The sequence below is a fragment of the Nicotiana tomentosiformis genome, chromosome 2, assembly GCF_000390325.3.
Source record: "Nicotiana tomentosiformis chromosome 2, ASM39032v3, whole genome shotgun sequence".
Classification (NCBI taxonomy): Eukaryota; Viridiplantae; Streptophyta; class Magnoliopsida; order Solanales; family Solanaceae; genus Nicotiana; species Nicotiana tomentosiformis.
Window position 1 is genome coordinate 194,194,343 of NC_090813.1, and position 22,727 is coordinate 194,217,069.

Consider the following 22,727-nt stretch of genomic DNA (forward strand, 5'->3'; position numbering starts at 1 on the left):
TCTCCTCTGAACGTGCCCGAATCATCTGAGCCTTGCTTCTCGCAACTTGTCATCCATGGGAGACACGCCCACCTTCTTCCGGATATCTTCATTCCTAATCGTATCCATCTTAGTATGCCCGCATATCTACCTCAACATCCTCATTTCAGCTACTTTCATCTTCTGGATATGTGAGTTCTTAACTGGCCAACACTCAGCCTCATACAACATGATCGGTCTGACCACCGCTCTATAAAATTTACTTTTGAAAATCGGTGGCACTTCTTGTCACATAGGACTCCAGATGCTAACATCCACTTCATCCACCCCACCCCTATACGGTGTGTGACATCCTCGTCGATCTCCCCATCCACCTGAATAACCGACCCAAGGTACTTGAAACTGTCCCTCTTGGGGATGACCTGTGATTCAAGCCTCACGTCCAATACCGCTTCCATCGGCTCGACGCTGAACTTGCACTCTAGGTACTCCGTCTTAGTCATGCTCAACTTGAATCCAGCCTCTCGTTGACGCCGCCTCGCGTCTCATCAATCAACACTATGTCATCAGCAAATCACATACATCATGGTACCTCCCTTTGAATATGGTGTGTCAGTGCATCCTTCTAAGAAACAGGAGTTGAATCTAAATTCTTTCTATTACTCCTTCCGTTCATTTTTAGTTGTCGAATATTCTAAAAATAAATTTTTATTTTTTACTTGTCACTTTTCGCATATCAAGAGAAAAATAATTTATTTTTTCTATTTTACCCTTAGCATTAATTACTCATTCCAAATCATTTTTCCAATCCATTACGACTATACACTAGTTAATATGGGTATCGTGGTAAATTATATACTTTATTTATTATTTCTTAAGGAATGTACAAAGTCAATAGTGAACAAGTAAAAATAAACGAAATGAGTATTTCTTAAAGGGTGTGCAAAATTAATAGTGAACAAGTAAAAGTAAACAGATTACATCATTACCATGACTTTTACAATCGCAAGAAGCACAACCAAATTTACTAATTCTAGGTAAAGCATGACTTGTACTATTACCATTTTAGATTATGTGATCTACAGTTACATGTACTATTCCTATTGACCCACAGATATATAATGATCTGTTTACCAATATTAACCCAAATCATGATTAATTCATTAACCTAGGTTTCAAACATGCTCTCCAATGCTACAATTTCTTTAGCCTATTTACCCAAAAAGAGTACGAACTCTACGTTAAACCAAGCTTTCTCCCTTAAATATATGATATGTGCAGAAATTAAACCTTCATGATAGGAAATGTAGTCGCATAAACACATAATGCGAGATAGAAAAGTTGATGCTAATATGACGGAAACTAAAACCAACAAAACTAGTTGCTAATGGCTGAAGCCAACTTAATTAAAACAAAAGGCAGCTTGTTTTAGTGATTAATTAAAGCAAAAGGCAGTTTGTTTTAGTGACAGCAACTCCTGGACTTCTATTCATCCACAGCAAAAGCCTACTATTGGCAGGATCATTTTGCCTTGTAGTGACCCTACAAGATGCGTAAGAACAAAAAGAAGATAAAGATTAGTACTTTTGTGCATCATAGATGACAAGATTTAAGAAAAAGTTGGAAATAATAGGGACATCCATTGACAAGAGTAGCATAGTAGGGCGACTAATAAAACTGAATAATCAAATAAAATGTACTGTTTAAAGTCGCGCCAGTGTCTTGTAATTGAATTGTCCTTAAATTATCTGTTGACTTACCGACTGATATCTCCGCAGTGCAACAAGTTTGCAGAAGACTAGACATATATATAAATAGGTCTCACTATATGGCATCAAGTTGCAGCCCTTAAAGGAGTACATCTCAATCCTCTTCATTAGCTAGGATACAAGCCTGCAATAATACGCGCACCATCAAGTCCTACTATGATATTAAATTCAGCACACTCCAGTCTAAAGGAAAAAGAAGAAAGAAAAGAAATAAGAAAACTGATTAAGTTACCTCGGGAAATTACTTACCAAACTTCAAGTTCAGCGGCAGCTAATTATAGATAGAACTTTCCCCCTAAGCCTTTCAAGTCTCTGCATAATGAAAGAATAGAAGTTTGAAAAAATGCAGCTAATATATAATATCATGACCAAACGCCAGGACACATACCGAACCAGATATCTTTGCCCATCTTTCAGCAGAAGCGCTGGCTTCTTTCAGATGAGAACAATGTGAATGATCAAATTTTAAATAATAGGTCGAATTTTCTGTTGCTTCAGCTACCCAGAGGTTATTAACATTATCTCGTGCTCTCTTGATGAGATTGCAAAAGGAAACCTGCAAAAACTTCATTGTTTCAGCTGTGGATACTGGATACAAATTAGAGAAACACCATAGACTTCAACATTTGAGTTTTACTCTACAGCATAACCCTTTAAATTCATTAATCAGGAATACTGTGTAGTACATCAATGACATAATGTTCTGCATGGATACATGCAAAGACCATGAGAGAAAAGTTGCCTGCTTATAAAGGTTGTAGTAGTAAAAACACAGGCCCAGATGCCATTAAACAACAGAACCGTTAGAGTTGAAGTTAATGGTATACCACCATATCCTGTATAAAAGAGGATTTTCTGAATGTTTTATATCTAATTGTCATTGGACGAAAAAGGCTGATAAATACGCAATAAGTTGCTTCCAGAAAATCAGAGGTTCAGTACTGATGGCTATGAGGAAAATCATGTACTGCAAGTAGTTTACTCCTTACTCACCACAGACCCTACAAGGTTAGAGTTTATTGGTGCAAATGAATCAGTTTCTATGCATGGTGAGGTGAAGCTAGTGGCCATCAAGGTTTCTGATTCATCATTGGAATCCAACGTAGATGTGGATCCATCAGCTACAAATACCCACTGCTTACTTTGATGAGCTTCTGTATACAGGTGCCCCACAAAAACAACCACTGCAGCGATATCAAACTCCCTGAATGAACCCAAGAAACACAATAAGTGAATAAAGAAGTTTCTCGCTTCAGGAGCACAAGTGTTGATTCCAAGATTTTACCACCAGAACCAACCTGGACATAGGAACTTCACCCAATTTACTCAATGGAACTGATCGGCGAGGACAAAAAAGGGGCCTGCAGGAACAGGTATCAGATATATAAGTTTGTGCAGTAAAAGCATGAAAACAGCATATACTTACTCAAAACCCTCAATTGCCATAGGAGACAAAGGCTGCCATTTGGCTGTGGACCCTTTTGCTTGCAAATAAAGGGTGCTAGAGTCTGAGCTTATCGGTGTAAGCCCTGTAACAGCAAAAGCTTGACCCTCTGCAAGCTCGGATTGCTATAAAACAATCAGTTAGAGATGGAAGTAGTACAGAATTGAGAAATATATTAGCAAAAATGAGGGGATATAAGATTAAAGAAAAATATTCAGAGCCAAATCAGATAACCAAGAGGATATTAAAGCTCATTTTCACTACCTGCTTCTCAGTTGGATTCCAAATTGTAATTAAGCCTTCCTGTGGGCAGCACTTCGATGGAGTACTTTTGCTAGTCAATCCAACAACTCTAACTCGCATAAAAGGAGTGACGTCTCTTTCAGCAAGTCCAGCAGCTTGCAAAGCTTTTTCAAGAGATTTCTGCAGGTCAGACTGCCTCGATGCCTGAAAATGACGAAAAGGAATCATGACTAACCTCCTATAGTAAAGCAAGTATAAAAGAACATACCTCCAACTTTGCTTGATAGGATGCAAATGCATTCAACTGCTCTTTAGACATCTCTGCCATCAGAAGTTCTGGTTCTGCAGCTCTCTCTAGTATCTTCAAAATTCTTGCCCCTTCTTCACTTTCATGGTCACTTCCAATGTACGCATCTCTCTTTGCCCTTTGAGATTCTGAGGTTATTCCCTCCACAACTCTACAGCGTCTAGATTGACAATTCACAAATATATGTCTTATCAATAAATATCACAGATATTCATAGATAAAACACATCAAGTAGTATTTAAAGAGCATTGCATGAAAGTGGGACTTGTATTGGAAAATACAACAAATCCAAGAGATAGGCATGATAGAAAGGATCTCCATCCCAGAATGTCAGTTTCTTAATATGAAAGAGGAAAACAACTGACAGTGAAAACAATGACATAGCAAGCAGAACCTTTTGGCTTCTTTATTGAAAAACTCACAAGCTTGATTATGTTACAGAAACTTATTAAGCTTTATGAAGACATTTTTCCATCATAATTTGCAAAATCGGCTCGAGCGCTTGCACTATGTTTCAGAAGAAAAGGCTAGCACTAGCTTCTCGTAACTAGAGCTGGATCAAACTTTTTGGTATTGAGCAAACTTTACATTTGTACTTTTGTTTACTGTCACTTCTCGTCATTCTTTATTTTCAACCCACCAGACTAATAATTCAAACCAAACCCAGCTGCTCAATCCACCATTCACAACTACCAGTCGATACCACCTAGCCGTCAAACAAGCCATACAGATACATACAACCAAACATATTTTATGTGTTATGCATAATTCATTTAAAGAAACACCTTCATTCCCCATAGATTGGATTTAGCAGATGATTTGACTGCATTTCAACAGAGTGATACTGGTTTGCTGGAGGATGTCAATCAATTTGATGAGGGCAGACAATTGACAGCTGTTAAAATTGAAGGCTTACTAAAGCAACTTTAACTGGAGAGTTGTATGATAGGTCTCATTCAAGAATTACCTAAGCTTAACCCCCGTGCACACAGGAGAGGGAGTGAACATTTAGCCACATTGAGTTGTCCAATCCTTTCATATGTCCACTCTTCCTTGCATTCATTTAACAACTATTCTCCGCTGCCTGTTCTATTTTTCTCTAATAGCACAAAACATTTAGTGATTTATTTGATGTTATTCTTTCAGCTCAGTGCAAGTTATTTTCTTTGATCTTTTGCCTAATAAAAAAAGAGATACTATCTGCAATGTCCATTAACCACATTTTCATGCCTCATTCCAGTATTCAACTATGACCAGAATGGTTGAACCACTCAAATCTTAAAGCAAAGGTCAAATGTTTTGAGTAGTAAATATATCCAAGTGAAGATTTTTAGGTGTTCTCATGCAATTTGCGACTGTTGTAGTTACCAAAATTATAGTCAAATTAGTTGACATATACCATTACTCAATTCCATTGACGTTTTCCATTTAAAAACTAATCTGCTATCCAATTCATGATAGCTATTGCCAATATAAAATATTGATACAGATGTGTGATCCATCAAGCATTTGATGAAAATCACACATAATAGTAGCAGGAAGTAAGGATCACTTTACAGATAAACCAACTGAGACACTTTTATATATGTTGCACCCACGAAATCATATTTATTGAATAAATCAAATGTGGACTTAAGAGTGATCAATAAGATTATTTCCATGAATGTTACTAAACTAGCATCAGACAACAGTGGCCTACAATGAAGGAGTTGAGGCACATTTCTTGATGTGTCACGGGTTTCAGATGAGGAAAAACCAAGAAGCTAATACTGCAAATTGCAAGAAGTTGGCAGGAAGATACAAAGGTCAAAATGCCAGTTTATTACAAGAAGATATTCAAGTAAGCATGTGATAGCAGCAAATGGTCACAGGACGAAATGCATTTTGCGGACATATTGGATGTTTATAAATGATGCAATTCAAATCAACCGTCTGAAGGGATAAAGATAGAAGTGGGAAGCGCCAGCTATTAAATTGTTCAAAAGCTAGCCAGTATTTGCTTGATGCAAGGAAGAGAGCCAAACTCATTTCAATTCTCATCCAGAGGCAAGGATTGGCTGTATCAGTTGAGTTTTTTTTTCCCCTTTAAGTGATAGTTTTTACCAATTAAAGAAAGAGTGATTCATTTCTTCCAGTTAAAAAACAAAAATTTATGCAATTCTAAAGATGAACTCATAATGTAGATATCAAGTGAAGGATGGAGAGAAATCTTTCAGCAAGTTTGCAAGTATCACCTTTGATTAAAAGACTGCATCTCTTTAGCTTCCATCCTTTCAGATCTTACAACGAAACCCCCATTACTTAACCTGGATGTCATAGATTTTCATCAGGCTCAAAACTAATTTTCTTCCGTAACAAATTTCAATTACCTTTCCCTGTAGAGAACAGGATATATCCTTGAAATTCCGACCAATGTAAGTGGAACAGAACCTCCACCATCCTTGATTGATAAAAATGATAATGGAATGGCACCACCTTTACCTAACAACATTTACATGAAGCAAGACGGGCCAAAAGGGGAAAGAGAATACTTTAATGGCATTGTCAGGATATAAATGCAGGTCATAAGTTCTTGGTATTACTAATGCTTACATAACCCCAAACGAGATGCCCAATGAGCTCTATATGTCCCATTTATATGCAGTAGCAAACTAGTCGTTCCTGATGCCTGAAATTAATGCAGACCTTTAGTAATGACAATAGAAACTTGAAAAGCCCATGAAAGCACCAATATTTAGAAGCTGCTAAAGGCAACAACCTCAAGTGGTGAAACAGGACCTGTCCAGCCACAGAATCGAGCTCCCCAGATCTTTAGATGACAAGATAAGCTGTAAGCAATATGAAATTCTGATAGTCTCTTACACAAAGGATAGACTACAGCCATTAATTTAATGTGGTACCCTAAGCTTTTGGCCAACAAACAGCTTTCCAGCAGCCAACTTCTTGGATAATAGTATATCTAAGACAGCAGTAATTGAATACCTGTGAAACAAACAAGTTCTGCATGATTCGGGAAATCCAACTTATAATATGGTGATAGATATTAATATTTTTCTTACCACCCATCTGTCAGTTCAATTTTTGCACAAGCTCCATTTTCGGTCGTGTTAGACAAAGAAAATTGAGGTCCAACTGGGGAGTTGCAAATTGAATACACCTTGGAAACGCAGAGCACCATCATAGAAGAAGGTGGGACGTCTCCTTCTAGAATTCTCTTAATTGCAGATCGATGACCATAATTTACTTCTCTTTCATATCTGTCCAAAGGATGAATTGATGTTTTTATTGTACCTCTGAAATCCAAGAGAAAATGCAAAACTGACTCAATTTATACCTGTACTTTAATTCTTCAAGTACATTGCAGATTGTCAAAAGCTTCCCAGAAAATTTGGTACTATAACACCTCTCATAAGATGCAAGTTTCCAAACAATCCACTTATAGTGATTTGTAACCCACCTATTGGAATGATGAAGAATGTGTAAGCAGGTCACATTGAAGAACAATTTAAAAGGCAGACGAATTTTGATAGACATACAACAATATAAAGCGATAGAATTGTCTATGAGGAGCACCATTAGTCAGATACAAAATCTCATTAATCAGGAGAATTGAGAAGTGTGCCACTGTATTTGGGAAGCTAACCATGTAGCAGATGCTCTGGCTAAATGGAGTACAGAAAATGATGATTTGAGTACCTCATCCTTCAACAAGTTACCTGTTGCAGCTAAAGGTCTATATAGGCTGGCTTTTGTTCAAATAATATCCTTCAAGCACAAACAGCATAAAAATGCATGCTGGTGAAGTATAAGTGTAGTTTAGCATAGGTACTCTGTATCATAGATGCATTTTTTGTATTTGGATATATCAATGCTGTAACTAGTATAGTGGTAGATCTTACTGGAGTCTTTTATATCCCCAGTTTGTTTTGCGAGGTAAGGACATAGGGTCCCCTCTTTTTGATGTAGCCATACAGCGTAATTAACATAAAAAATAAAAAAAGAATGTTGAGAACCCAATAGACAAGTACACACATGACTATAGCTCTAGAGATCAATCCATGGATCTAAGAAAAAGTAGCAGATACAAGTGCCTGTGACTCAACGTAGAACTTTATGTGAAAGCTGTAACCAAACCATCGTAGTGTCTGACACAAGCCACCAGACACACAAATGCATAGGCCAATGGGTACCATGACCAACATAACTCATACTGCTACAAGAGCTAAAAAATTATTGAGTGTAACACTTGAAACTAATTGGTTCCTTCTGATAATTGTAGCTATTCTAACGGCCAACAAGATTTCCAAAACGTTCTTGCAAAGAAGTACAGAAATTACTCTTTAGAGACATATTGCATAGAAGCCCCTGATTGAGACAGCATCTCCCAGAAAGACTTTACTCCAATGCAACCTGAGCAAGATTTATCATTGAACACATGAGTTTCAGCAATATCTGGATTCATCCTTCTCACTTCATCTGGCAGATTCTCTAGCTGGATCTCCACAGAACATAACAAGTATCAGCTGCCAAAAACAAAGTCATCAATTGAGGAAAGAAATTATTCCAGCCCATTCTCACCTTGCTCTGGAATGATGGGGGGTCCCCAAGATACTCCTTCATATACAATCGTGCAACGTGGAATGGATATCGAACTGAAACTTTTCCTTTTTGAGAGGGTAATTGTGGTGCTGAATTTGAGAATCCTAGTTAAATGATATCAAATTTGTCAAAGAAAGATTTAAGACAAGCCCTAAGGAGTCTATCTACAAACTTCAAATTTACCATTAGAAGCACCGGAATCGTTTCTTTTGAGAGGGGTGACAATTTTGGCAATTCGAGGCTTCTTGAATGGAGAAACAAAACTTCCCCTTCCAGGTTTCCTCTTCTGACCAAAGTTTTGGTTTCTATCTGCAGATCCAGCTCCAATGCTATTTGAGATATCCACCAAAGGACCCCTAGAAGGCCTTTGTAGCAATTTAGGTTTTGAAGGGATATCATTTTCTCTTAGGTCGACAGCTGCTGAGTTCTTGTTGAATGCCTCTCCATGTGGAGGAATACTATGGTCCGGCCTACTCGTGCTTTCTTTTGCCACAGCATCAAACTCCTTCATCAAGTTACTTGCTGGAGCGAGATTCTCTGTTTTAACAGAAGACTTCTTATGGTACAAAGTTGATCCAAATGGGGGTGTAAAAAGGCTTAACGAGCCACTGCCTTTTGCTGCCGATAAGAGGGAAACAGGAGTATCTGAGTTTAATTCTTTAACGGAGGACTGATCAACAGATTTTTGGTCTTTTGGAAAAGAAAACAATGGATCAACCACATCCTTTTCATCTACAAGACATCCCAGCTCTGGATCTCCAAGCAGACTCCTTGCACGTTTCAATGCCTCAGAAGAAACTGATATTGATCTACCACCAGCAGTATGAAACTTTATCGGAGGAGGTTTATCGGCACAATGCAGAAAATCCGGTACTAACTCCTCCGCTGCACAAACTGAGGAGTTAAATTTAACATCAAATGGAGACAATGAAGCTGCTGAAGCTTTAGTAGACCATGTGTTAGCAATCCCCTCTACTGCCACGAAAGGAACTGAACTCCGAACCCCAAAGTGCTCGTCTGAACATCTATTTTTCTTTTCAGAACCTTGAAATGTTTCATTGTCACCATTTTCTTCCAAGCCCAACAATGCCTTGGCCCTATTAAGACCTGCGGAAGATATACTAACTGCTTTACCAGAGCCTGTCTGGAACATTGAGTTCGACGTGTTAAATTGTTTCTCCAAGCCAGAAGGGAAAAAAGATTCTGGAGCATCAAGAGCTTTCCCTGAGCCTTTCTGGAACACAGCTGCCTGAAAGGCAAAACTGTTCTCTCTTCCAATCCCTTGTCCTGCATAATAACTTGAATGTATTTGATAATGCATATATCCAGACCACCATAAAAGCAAGAAATTCAAAATATGGACTCATATACTCCACTATCTCTCTACAATTGACAAACTAAAGAAACTCGAGTTACATGTTACAAAACTACAACATTTGTATGCGGTCGACACCTATTAAGTCAGTCGCACAGACTGGTCGAGATAACAATACTTCGATCGAAAGGTATCTACGTAAGGTCAAGTCGAGGTCCGAAGAAAGGGCTTCGGGATTCGAGCTCCAAGTCCGATCAAGGATCAGTTCGGTATCATTATCGGGCCCATGACCAAATCGAACCACGAGGCAAAAGGTTGTCGGAGATGCACAGACCGACCAACACCCACCCCGAATATCAAGACTCCGAGTCAGGATCGAGCTCGAGCCAAGGCCGATGGCTCGACCCGATATCGAGTTCGAGTCAGTATCGAAGCTCACAGACAAGGCCGTTACAGCCGCACTAAGGGAGAGAATCCTAGCGGGAATTAGGGAAAAGACAATACATCATGGGCTCTCCACTACGTATTTTTTATTGTATATAAAGTAGGATCTCTCTACTATAAGGAGGGGATGGATTGTAAGCAGAGGGACACATTGTAACAAAAGATTCCTTCTCATATTGAAAGATATCCCCTTATGTTTATTTCACTTTATCTTATTCGTTCTTCTTGCTCACTATTCTCATTCTCATAGTCAAGAATACACGTATTTCTATTTCTCTATAAGATTTGTATCAAATTATATCACATATCCTTAAAACCATACACAAATTTAACTCTATTCAATTTTTCGGGTAAACAGTTTGGCGCCCACCGTGGGGCTAAGGATAACAGTGGTTATTTGATACGAATCTGAAAAAATACGCCATTGTGTTTTGTGCTTGTTTCCGAAAATATCTTGGATTTCGGATTAACAACGACTAACTACCAATCAAATGGCTTCACCAATCGACAACGAAGCTGGTCTTCAAGATAAGAACAATAACTTGACACCCAGTACCGAAAGACCACTTGTAAACGCCGTTGGAGCTCGAATCGGAGCGCCGATAGATATCAATTCGCATGTAGCTATTGAGGCGAACCTACATGCTGAACCCGAAAATAGCATTCATGGTGGCACTCGGTCTGCAGCTCGAGATACCCATAACGTCGAGGAAAACGGCGTTAACTTGCGCATGATTTTCGAAATGTTACAAGCCCAGCAAATAGCGATAGCTCAGTTGCAGAGCCAAACTCAGGTACAAAGCAGGCCGAAGCCCAATCCGCTTCGAGAAATCACCCATAGAACGGAGCCAGCCATAGTGAAGTCAAACGAGCAAGAATCGGGGACTACTCCCGAAATTACTAAATTGCTCGAGGAACTCACACAACGAGTCGAAGCCAACGATAAAAAAGTAGAAACATATAATTCCATGGTCGATCAGATCCCGGGAGCTCCACCAATAATAAAAGGGCTGGATTCGAAAAAATTCGTACAAAAGCCTTTTCCCTCGAGTGCAGCCCCAAAACTAATCCCCAAAAAATTCCGTATGCCCGAAATTCTCAAAAATAATGGTACGACCGATCCCAACGAACACGTCACCTCTTACACGTGTGCCATCAAGGGTAACGATTTGGAAGACGATGAGATCGAATCCGTGTTATTGAAAAAATTCGGAGAGACCCTCTCGAAGGGAGCGATGATTTGGTATCATAATCTGCCACCAAATTCCATTGATTCTCTTGCCATGTTAGCGGATTCGTTTGTAAAGGCACATGCTGGTGCCATAAAGGTCGCAGCAAGGAAATCGGACCTCTTCAAAGTAAAACAAAGGGGTAGTGAAATGCTGAGGGAGTTCGTATCCCGATTTCAAATGGAACGCATAGAATTGCCACCGGTCACAGATGACTGGGCCGTCCAAACTTTCACCAAGGGTTGAACGAGCAAAGTTCAATAGCATCACGTCGGCTGAAACAAAATTTGATCGAGTATCCAGCAATAACTTGGGCGGATGTACACAACCGATATCAGTCAAAAATTAGGATCGAAGACGACCAGTTGGGAGCTCCTTCCGGATCCATGCATCAGAACAGGACAGCTATTAAAAACCAGAGAGACATCGACAGAGAGCAAAGGTCGAACAGAGACCGATATCAACCGTACACCGCAGATCGAATGAACAACGGTTCAGCGCGCAATGCCGCTCGAAACAATCGAAGGAGTGATCGAGGACAAAATTCTCGGGGGCTTATGAGCAAGAATGGCTTCGATAAATATGCCAATCCTATAGAGGCACCTCGGCTATCGGAGTACAATTTCAGCATCGACGCATCGGGCATTGTATCGGCGATCGGAAGAATCAAAGATACTCGGTGGCCCAGACCCATGCAAACCGACCCTTCCCAGAGGAACCCGAATTCAATGTGCAAGTATCATGGTACGCATGGCCACAGGACCGAGGATTGCAGACAATTAAGAGAAGAGGTAGCCCCCCTATTCAATAAAGGCCACCTTCGAGAGTTCCTCAGTGACCGAGCCAAGAATCACTTCAGAGAAAGGGACGCCAGCAAAAAAGATAAACAAGAGGAACCTCTGCATATCATTCATATGATCATCGGTGGGGTCGATACTCCACAGGGACCCGTGCTCAAATACGGCAAGATATTGGCCACAGGGGAAAAACGAACTCGAGGTTATGTACTCGAGGGCACTTTATCATTCGGAATTGAAGAAGCCGAGGGCATCTCTCAACCTCACAACGACGCTCTGGTAATTTCTATCCTATTAAATAAAGCTCAAATTAAGCGTGTTTTAGTGGATCCAAGTAGCTCTGCGAATATCATCCGATCATGGGTAGAAGAGCAGCTCGGTTTGCAAAATCAAGTCGTGCCCGCAGCTCAGGTCTTGAACGGCTTCAATATGGCCAGTGAAACGACTAAAGGGGAGATTACTCAACTAGTGAATGTAGCTAGAACCATCCAAACGGGTCGTCGAACTCAGTGGGTACGATATCGAATATCAACCCCGTACGACCATCAAATCCCAAATTTTAGCGGACTTCGTTGCCGAAGTCACGCCAACCCTCCTACCCGAAGTTGAAAAGGAACTCTTGTTAAAATCGGGTACGTCGTCGGGGGTTTGGACCCTCTACACAGATGGTGCTTCAAATGTGAAGGGGTCCGAGCTTGGCATCGTACTGAAACCTCCCACAGGTGGCATTATTAGGCAATCCATCAAAACCACTAGATTAACTAACAATGAGGCCGGTACGAGGCCATGATTGCAGGTCTCGAGCTAGCTAAAAGTCTGGGAGCAGAAGTCATTGAAGCCAAATGTGACTCTTTACTAGTGGTGAACCAAGTAAACAAAACTTTCGAGGTTCAAGAAGATAGGATGCAAAGGTATTTGGACAAATTACAGGTAACTCTACCCTGTTTCAAAGAATGGACCCTACAACATGTACCTCAAGAGCAAAACTGTGAGGCTGACGCACTCGCAAATTTGGGGTCGTCGGTCGAGGAAGATAAGATCAACTCGGGGACTATCGTTCAACTCTCGAGATCTGTAATCGAGGAGGGGCATGCCGAAATAAATTCCACAAGCTTAACCTGGGATTGGAGGAATAAGTATATTGAATACTTAAAGAATGGAAAACTCCCATCGAACCCTAAAGAATAGAGGGTTCTACGAACCAAGGCTGCTCGATTCACGCTGGTTGAAGATGGAACATTATACAGAAAGACGTTCGACGGACCACTGGCGGTATGTTTGGGACCAGGAGACACTGATTATATTTTACGAGAGGTCCATGAAGGCACTTGTGGAAACCACTCCGGTGCCGAGCAATTAATTCACAAAATCATCAGAGCAGGGTACTACTGGGATAGCATAGAGAAGGACACTAAGGAGTTCCTTCGAAAATGTGATAAATGTCAAAGGTTTGCACCGATGATCCATCAACCCGGAAAGCAGTTTCATTCGGTCATTTCTCCATGGCAATTCATGAAATGGAGAATGAATATCGTCGGCCCTCTACCATCGGCCCCAGGTAAAGCTAAATTCATTTTGTTTATGACTGACTATTTCTCTAAATGGGTTGAAGCACAGGCGTTCGAAAAAGTGAGAGAAAAAGAGGTTATAGATTTCATCTGGGGCCACATCGTGTGTCGATTTGGGATACCAGCAGAAATAACATGCGACAATGGTAAACAATTTATCGGCGGTAAAGTGACAAAATTCTTCGAAGACCATAAAATAAAAAGAATACTATCAACACCATATCATCCTAGCGGGAACGGACATGCCGAATCAACGAACAAGACTATCATCCAAAACCTGAAGAAAAAGTTGAGCGAAGCCAAAGGGAAGTGGAGAGAAATTCTGCCCGGAGTCCTATGGGCATACCGAACAACATCGAAGTCCAGTACTGGAGCAACTCCGTATTCCTTAGTATATGGCTCCGAAGCCTTAATTCCAGTCGGAGAACCCAGCGCAAGGTTCCGACATACATCGGAAGAGTCGAACCACGAGGCTATGAATACTAGCCTCGAATTATTAGATGAAAAACGAGAAACGGCACTGGTCCGAATGGCTGCACAAAAATAACGAATCGAAAGGTACTACAATAAAAGAACCAAACTCCGTCATTTCGAGGCCGGGAACTTGGTCCTAAGGAAGGTCACCATCAACACTCGAGATCCTAATGAAGGGAAGCTCGGCCCGAATTGGGAAGGACCTTATCACGTCCTCGATATAGTCGGAAAAGGGTCTTATAAACTCGGAACAATGGATGGCAAACCGTTACCAAACAATTGGAACATATCACTCAAACGATATTATTGTTAAGGTATGATTTTCTCCTTTTTATCATCTATATACATATTCGGCACTAACTCATTGCAGAAATTCGACAAAAGATATCAAGACCTCTGGTTTTAAAGCACGCGTTGTACTCTTTTTTTCCTTAGTTCGGCTTTTATCCCAAATGGGTTTTTCCGGCAAGGTTTTTAACGAGGCAACAATTATGTGCTACCTGAAGGCAATTCAACAGTATCCGAGGCTTCTTCATAATAAACCCTGAATACTGGGGGGCTACCATCAAATAAATCAAGTTAGACACAAGAAAGTTATTTCATATCAAATTCATGTCGGGCAGGGTCTCAATAGAGAAAAGTGTAAGGACCAAATGGTCAAAACGAACCATGCCCATGTAGTTTTGCTCGAACGCTGGCACAAGATACAAACATATGTATAATGACTTATAAAAGAAAACTTCTTCTTCTCAGATATCTCTTACTTTGAAAAGATCTTCCTACTTCATGATTCAAACAGGCTTAAGGGCCAACCACCATTAAAAGACCTACGGGCTACGATATTTTGAGTTCGAGTTCGAAGCAATCACTCACTCAATCATTAAGCCTAAGGGCTATCTTACATCGAGTTCGAGCGAACCGCTCACCCGATCATAAAAAGCCTACGGGCTAAGATGCTTTGAGTTCAAGTTCGAAGCAAACACTCACTCAATCATTAAGCCTAAGGGCTATCTTACATCGAGTTCGAGCGAACCACTCACTCGATCATAAAAAGCCTACGGGCTAAGATACTTTGAGTTCGAGTTCGAAGCAAACACTCACTCAATTATTAAGCCTAAGGGCTATCTTACATCGAGTTCGAGTTCGAAACAATCACTCACTCAATCATTAAGCCTAAAGGCTATCTTACATCGAGTTCGAGCGAACCGCTCGCCCGATCATAAAAAGCCTACGGGCTAAGATACTTTGAGTTCGAATTCGAAGCAAACACTCACTCAATCATTAAGCCTAAGGGCTATCTTACATCGAGTTCGAGCGAACCGCTCACCCGATCATAAAAAGCCTACGGGCTAAGATACTTTGAGTTCGAGTTCGAAGCAAACACTCACTCAATCATTAAGCCTAAGGGTTGTCTTACATCGAGTTCGAGCGAACCACTCACTCGATCATAAAAGGCCTACGGGCTAAGATACATCAAGTTCGAGTTCGAAGCAATCACTCACTCAATCATTAAGCCTAAGGGCTATCTTACTTCAAGCTTAAAATAATCACTCACACAATTATTAAGCTTAGGGACCAACACAGCGAGAGTCTGAGGCTCTGTTCTCGCTTAGAACAGACCAAAAGGGTTCCATTACTCCAAAATTCAAGATAACTAGTTCGAGCAATAACAAAATCTTCACAAAAGCAAAAACACGTTCGAGCATAAAAATGAGAAGACATTCAAAAGAAGCTTTATTATTAACAAAAAGGGGGTATGTACAAAGAGACCGGTCAAAAGTTTGCAAAAGAGAAACTAAGTCCTAACTGAGGCCGGTGTCAATGTCTCCTTCGGGAGCTGATTCTTCTTCAGGCTTTTCATCGAACCCGCCTCGACTACCTTCTTCATCATCATCGTCGTCGTCAAAAGAGACAAGCTGCCTGGCTTCAGCTTCGAGCGCCTTAGCTCGGGCGATCTCCTCGAAAAGTTCAAAACCTCGAGTGTGGATTTCCCCGAGGGCTTCCCTCCGAGATTGGCACTTTGCCAAGTCAGTAACTCGTTGCTCCCGATCAGAAGCCTCTCTTAGCTGCATTTGAGCAGCCTCGGCATCGGCCCGATACACAGCAATGGACTTGTCTGCCATGACTTTTGACGACTCGATCTCTGCCTTGGCCTCAGCAAGCCCTATCTCAAGCTCCTCGATCCTCCTGGCCTGGGCCGAACTTTTTTGCTTGACACCCTGAAGTTGAACATCGGCCGATAAAAGTTTGGCCGAGATGGTTTCTTTTTCTGCAGCTAGGTTGTCCATAGTCGCCTTCCACCGATCACACTTGATCTGATCGACTTCTCCCCGAAGCAACCCGATCTTCTCAACCTTTTGTTGCAGCTGAGATAACGAAGGGCTAGCTTCCACAGTTGGGTCGAATCCATACTCTAAAAGAACGATGCTCACCTGTTTATCCAGTTCGGCCTCTTCTTCACGAGCCTTGGCCAAATCTGCTTGGAGGTCCTTTATAACCTCTTCCTTTTGGCCACAAAGAAGCTTCAGAGCATCTCTCTCCCCCGAGACCTTTTGAAGCTCGGCCTCACACTGGCTGAGATCGGCTCGAAACTTACAAAAGGAAAAAAAACGCAAGTCAGGTTTCGGAACCAGGGACTTAGTTCCTTCCTCACCACTCGAAGGCCTCCAAACGACATCCTTGGTCACGCCTGCATGAAAGGAAGTCAGTAACGAATGGAGCACAAAAAACGTTTCGAAAAACATGAGAAGTGACCCTTATCGTGATTCTTGGCCTCCCACCTACCTTTCGTCAAATCACGCCAAACGCGTTCGGCATAAGAGAAATTCGAGGCTAACTTCCGAACCCAATCCTCGAGGTCGGGTACCGCTTGTGGCATCCAAGAACAGTTGTATATCAGAGGGAGATATCAGATAGAATCATAGAAAGGTACGAAAAGCAACGCCTTATGAAAATCACTTACGGTCGAAATTCCATTCCTCAGGGAACGGCATCTTCTCTTCCGGGATAAGGTCACGGGTCCTCACCCGAATATAACGGCTCATCCAACCCCGATCCCTATCTTCGTCGATGCTCGACATTAAAGCTTTCGATGCCCAACGATGGAGCATGATTAGTCCTCGAAAGATTTGAGGCCGATACAATCGTATGAGGTGATTTAGGGTGAAATCCAGCTCCCCGGCCTTGTTGGAGAAGAAGCGAAGTAAGATTACTATGCGTCATAGAGAAGGATGAATTTGACCGAGGGTGACCTGATATCTTCTGCAAAAATCGATGATCACAGGATCGACGGGACCCAACGTGAAGGGGTAAATGTAAATACTTAAAAACCCCTCCACATGAATGATGATGCTCTCTTCGGGAGAAGGAATTTGCAGCACAACCTCGGGGCCCCAGTTGCAGTCCTTCCTCACGGCCTCGAGAAGGCCCTCTGTTATCAAGCACATATACATCGACACATGCTCACATCGGCCCGGAACCGACGAAGGATTCTCAACCTTAAAATCGACCTTTAGAATACACGGGCCAGGAACATACTCATGGGGAAGCGTTTCCGCCGGCGCCTTATCGCCGGACGGCCGGGAAGAGGAAGCTTTCTCATTCTGCGGTATGGTTTTTGAAGTTTTTGGCATAAGGTATAAGTAAAAGAAAATCAAAGGAAGATAAAAGGATTATTGTCACGCCCTAAACCTAGGGAGGCGTGGCTGGCACCCGGTGCCGCACTGACCCGAGCGAACCACTCTGTAACTCATGATCATTCGACCAAAACTAGAACATACATAGGTCGAGTTGGCTGAACTCATTCCTTTTGTAACTATCACGGGCCAGCATGGCCACAACTCATAATGTATATCTATAAGTGGGCAACACTGTATCACTGAACCATTTTTCTTAAAACATGAATACATATGGGCCGTCAAGGCCTCTGACATACTGTACAAAATGAACCTTTGTCTACAAAGCCTCTAAGATTATTTGACATCAAATAGGATAGGGTACCGGCCTACCCATTAGTCTTTAGCAAAATTCTGACACGATGACTCATAGACTCGGTTGCACTCCGAATGAGGTGGGGTCTTACCGATCCTTTGTTGAATGCCAATCTCGTCTACTATGAGGGCTCGTCAAAATTATTATCTATAAAAATCAATCTGAATCTCTGAAGTGTCACCGTATATGCATACTTAATATACTCATATATATACAATGCTTCTCTTTGAGACTATTATCCATATCGTATGATGCATGACTGCCGAACTGATCATTGGTAACTGTCCGACCGGCCTTCGCACGGTGGTAAATGCATGACTGCCCAACCGGCCGTAGCTCGGTGGTAAATGTGTAACTGCCCAACCGACCGTAGCTCGATGGTAAATGCATGACTGCCCGACCGACCGTAGCTCGGTGATAAATATGCATGACTGCCCAACCGGTGGTAAATAATGATAACTGTCCAACCGGTGGTAACTGCCCGACTAACGGTAGCCCGGTGGTAAATGCATGACTGCCCGACCGGCCGTAGCACGGTGGTAAATGAATATGCATGAAGATGCATGTATTACTATATTATAAACATTAACATCTCTATCATATACCTCAATAGGGACTTAGGAACATACTTAGACATGCTTGAATATCACTTTACTGGAATGAATAACATAGACATCCTTGACTGCTAAGAGTAGAACCACTTATGGAATACCATTATGTTTACGTATCGTTAATTGGATCATGCCAAAAGAAAGAAGGGATAGCCTTTACATACCTGAGTCGATTCTCTTGAGAAAGATTACACCGTACTCCCTTAATATTGCAAAATCTCACGTTAATTAAGGTGCTCTGAAATCTCGGGTCTTAAAGCGTTGAAGACGCTATGGAATATCATATTGAACAAAATGGATTATATCCGTCATTAAACCAAAAATATCATGAATCAACAGATTAGGAAACGCTTAAGAGGTTCAACCATTCTAAGAGATGTTAACTGATTTCAGCCAAATACAATTTCAACAGCACTATTCTAATGCAATCCCCAAATTGCCCATTTGTCAAAACCAAACAATCCTCAAGTTCCCACAATCAACCAAACAAGTTAACAATACCAACAAGGACTATTGTTGACCAACACTCAAAATCCACCAACTTCACATAGATCAACCTCACATTCATTTCGACTACAAGTTGAAGCAAACCCCAGGCTCAAAATCAAATCTTTATCAAACATATTCCAAATAAAAACAAAGAAAGAGCATCTCTAGTGTTGCCACCTAGATTAATGACTCAAGAGTCATACATATGATTTAAGGGGTGCTGCCACGTGGGGAAAGTTTAGGCTTATCCAACATTAGCCACTAATTAATAATTAACTTTGTTAATTCCCCCATTAACTAATAATTAACCAATTACCCACATAATTAAGAATTATCCCAAATTACTTAAAATACTACTCACTTTTAATACACTTTATGTACCCTACTATCATGGTCATGTGGTACTATATAAAATAAATACATACACTATTATTTCATTAAAACATCCATGTAAAAATACATATATTTTCTCAACTTCTAATTTTGCTAATCTCGTATAAAGAGAAAAAATTTTGTACGCTTAATTCTTAAAATGGTAAAAAGATAACCTTCTTTTCTTGTGAGAAAATAATTTCTATCTTTACAATAAAGAAAATCTCATAAACTTACTCATATTATGTGTATAATTTATCATATTCGAAAATAGTAATAATGGTAACTATCCAAAATTATATTTATAAAACTTTTACTAAAATGCTCCAATTAAAAGAAAATACCACATTAACATAATATCTAACGGTATCAATGTTGTTAAACTTACGTGGTGTAACAATTATGGTGTCAAACGCTGATGGAGGTGGTTCTACCAATGGCGAAATGGAGGCGGAAAGAGTAAGAAAATTTGGGGTGTTTTTTATTAGGGTAACAGATTAAGTTTGATTTAGGACGAGCTATTTATGGGCTAAACAGAGGCGGTTCATTCTCACATAATGGCCGACATCGACTGACACGCATTAAATGCCTCGGTAAGCTGAACCGGCGGGACAGCTACCTCGTACGTCATGGTCAGACTCGATACTGATGTCAATATATGTCTAATCATACCGTGGAAAATCATGTCGTTTCTCGTCACATCCTCTCCAAGAAACGAGGGGACTATCTGTATGCGGTCGAAACCTATTAAGTCAGTCGCACGGACTGGTCGAGATAACAATACTTCGATCGAAAGGTATCTACGTAAGGTCAGGTCGAGGTCCGAAGAAAGGGCTCCGGGATTCGAGTTCCAAGTCCGATCAAGGATCAGTTCGGTATCATTATCGGGCCCATGACCAAATCGAACAACGAGGCAAAAGGTTGTCGGAGATGCACAGACCGACCAACACCCACCCCGAATATCAAGACTCTGAGTCAGGATCGAGCTCGAGTCAAGGCCGATGGCTCGACCCAATATCGAGTTCGAGTCAGTATCGAAGCTCACAGACAAGGCCGTTACAGCCGCACTAAGGGAGAGAATCCTAGCGGGAATTAGGAAAAAGACAATACATCATGGCTCTCCACTACGTATTTTTTATTGTATATAAAGTAGGATCCCCTCTACAATAAGGAGGGAATGGATTGTAAGCAGAGGGACACATTGTAACAAAAGATTCCTTCTCATATTGAAAGATATCCCCTTTATGTTTATTTCACTTTATCTTATTCATTCTTCTTGCTCACTATTCTCATTCTCATAGTCAAGAATACACGTATTTCTATTTCTCTACACGATTTGTATCAAATTATATCACATATCCTTAGAACCATACACAAATTTAACTTTATCCAATTTTTCGGGTAAACAACATTATATTCCACTGAATAATGCAAGATTGAATTTTGTATACATTTTAGGTCAAATTCTGGTTCAGTGTAGACTCATTTCTTCTTCTGCTTCTGATCTTATTTTAAAGTCAAACGTCAGAGTACTGAAGCACGTTGTAGCATAATTAAATACCAGATTTTCTAACTTAAATTAAGAATAAGTAATTCCAGCAGCATACCTTTTCAGAAAAATCAAAAGAAACTTTACCAAAAGCAAAGGAAAAAAAATTCAATATAATAAATTATTTCTCCTGAAAGATGAAATGTGAGACCTGTGTCCGGGACCACATTGTTTTTATCATTAAGGATCGAAAGAGCTCTTGATATCGAAGACTGCTTCACTGCCACGTGCTTCCCGGATCCAGTTCGAAAAACTGGAAAATTCGCCGTGAAACTTGCATCACTACTCCCCGCTAATTTCGAACTTCCTGTATCGATTAATGTAACATAATGCGCAAGTATTGAAACTTTACGGTTTATATATAGGAAAAAGAACAATGAAGTAGGTACCTTGACGCAAGAGGTCGGCCATGGATTGGAGCTGCTGAGGAGCTGCTAGGGCTAAGCTCGGCTCTACGATTTTAGTCTCTTCATCGGAGATTTTCAATCGGAAATCATTCCCGGCGACGGAGTACAACTGCCACGTCGGCATTTTCCGGCAATTTTGTGTAATGTCAAATCAATCTGTGAAGAATCGCTTCGGAAATTTTGTTTGTGCCGAGGAGAATAGAGGGAACTTATTTGAAAAGGCGGGAAATTTTGTTTCTCTATTATAATACCCGCGCCAATCAAAGTATCAAACTACGTGTCTCATAGATAATGGGCTGAACTGAGATTGGGCCTAGTCCAATAGGTTAGTAACAGTAAGGGTTACAACTCAAAAAGTTTAAAAATGGCGTGTGGTAGCCACTAAATAAGGTGGTGTTTATTTTTTATCCATCAATTCTAATATTGAGCAAAAATAGTCACTACTCTATTAAAATTAATATAAAAAGACAGTTTTATCCTTTCTTCTATTTCTTTTATTCTCAAACCCTTCCTTTATACGCTTCTCTCATTTAAGTTCAGAGCCAAAATTTCATAGGCAAAATTTCGCTCCCTCAATATCGTTCCTGCATGCAACTCTCTTCTCTCAATTGAAGTTCAGAGCCAAAATTTCATAAGCAAAATTTTGCTCCCTCAATATCGTTCCTGCCCAGCCCACAACAATTCTCTGGGTATACTTTGTCCAACTTAATCTCTTCTACTTTGTCATCTTCTCTGCAGCGAACCAGCGTACTGGTATGTTTTCGATTTTGCTTTTATGGATTTTTCTTTTTGTATATCTCTAATCGTGATCAATGTTGTATTTGTCATTAAGTATGTGTGAAATGTCCAAAATAATGATTATAACTTGATTCGCTGAGGAATAAGGTGCAGATTTTTGTGAGAAAATTATTGAGAACCTTTTGGTATTGAAATGTGTTTGTGGTTCAATCAATATATTGATTATGTAAGGACATTTCAGAAAAATAGTCCTAAGAATTTGTAAGCTAACTGTGTTTAGGAATTTTAGTTAACTGTGCTTCTATTAAAGATGCATCTAATTAAGTCCTGAATTTTAGTTTTTTAGTTTAAATATTAAGGACATTTCAGAAAAATAGTCCTACGAATTTGTAAGCTAATTTTA

The 22,727-nt window shown here is 40.5% G+C and overlaps 1 protein-coding gene across 4 annotated transcripts; it reads right to left on the reverse strand.

Annotated features, from left to right (window-relative positions):
- Positions 1-1,270: 1,270 nt before the first annotated feature.
- Positions 1,271-21,804, reverse strand: LOC104118484 (protein BREAST CANCER SUSCEPTIBILITY 2 homolog B-like). Of its 4 annotated transcripts, none has more exons than XM_070196511.1 (21): positions 21,569-21,804; positions 21,331-21,486; positions 8,525-9,628; positions 8,321-8,430; positions 8,080-8,234; positions 7,077-7,199; positions 6,802-6,999; positions 6,643-6,724; positions 6,501-6,551; positions 6,335-6,410; positions 6,112-6,223; positions 5,977-6,048; positions 3,704-3,902; positions 3,457-3,639; positions 3,175-3,317; positions 3,047-3,109; positions 2,742-2,952; positions 2,137-2,304; positions 1,998-2,060; positions 1,740-1,872; positions 1,271-1,521 (listed from the first exon to the last, which is right to left on the reverse strand). In XM_070196511.1, the coding sequence occupies exons 1-19, from the start codon at positions 21,708-21,710 to the stop codon at positions 2,010-2,012; spliced, it is 3,399 nt and encodes a 1,132-aa protein (XP_070052612.1). In that variant the 5' UTR covers positions 21,711-21,804; the 3' UTR covers positions 1,271-1,521; positions 1,740-1,872; positions 1,998-2,009. The 4 variants fall into 4 exon arrangements, with proteins under 4 accessions (XP_070052612.1, XP_070052610.1, XP_070052611.1 ...); XM_070196509.1 differs by having other exon boundaries at positions 8,321-8,445; XM_070196510.1 differs by having other exon boundaries at positions 1,981-2,060; positions 8,321-8,445.
- Positions 21,805-22,727: the final 923 nt, after the last annotated feature.

Bases quoted from the DNA above. Each gene is read 5' to 3' on its own strand.
- LOC104118484 (XM_070196509.1), bottom strand. From the start codon at position 21,710: ATGCCGACGTGGCAGTTGTACTCCGTCGCCGGGAATGATTTCCGATTG. The intron at 9,629-21,330 runs GTCTCACATTTC...GTTATTATGCAG, and splicing joins CAATGTGGTCCCGGACACAG to GACAAGGGATTGGAAGAGAG. The intron at 3,110-3,174 runs GTAAGTATATGC...CTGTTCCTGCAG, and splicing joins ATGGCAATTGAGGGTTTTGA to GCCCCTTTTTTGTCCTCGCC.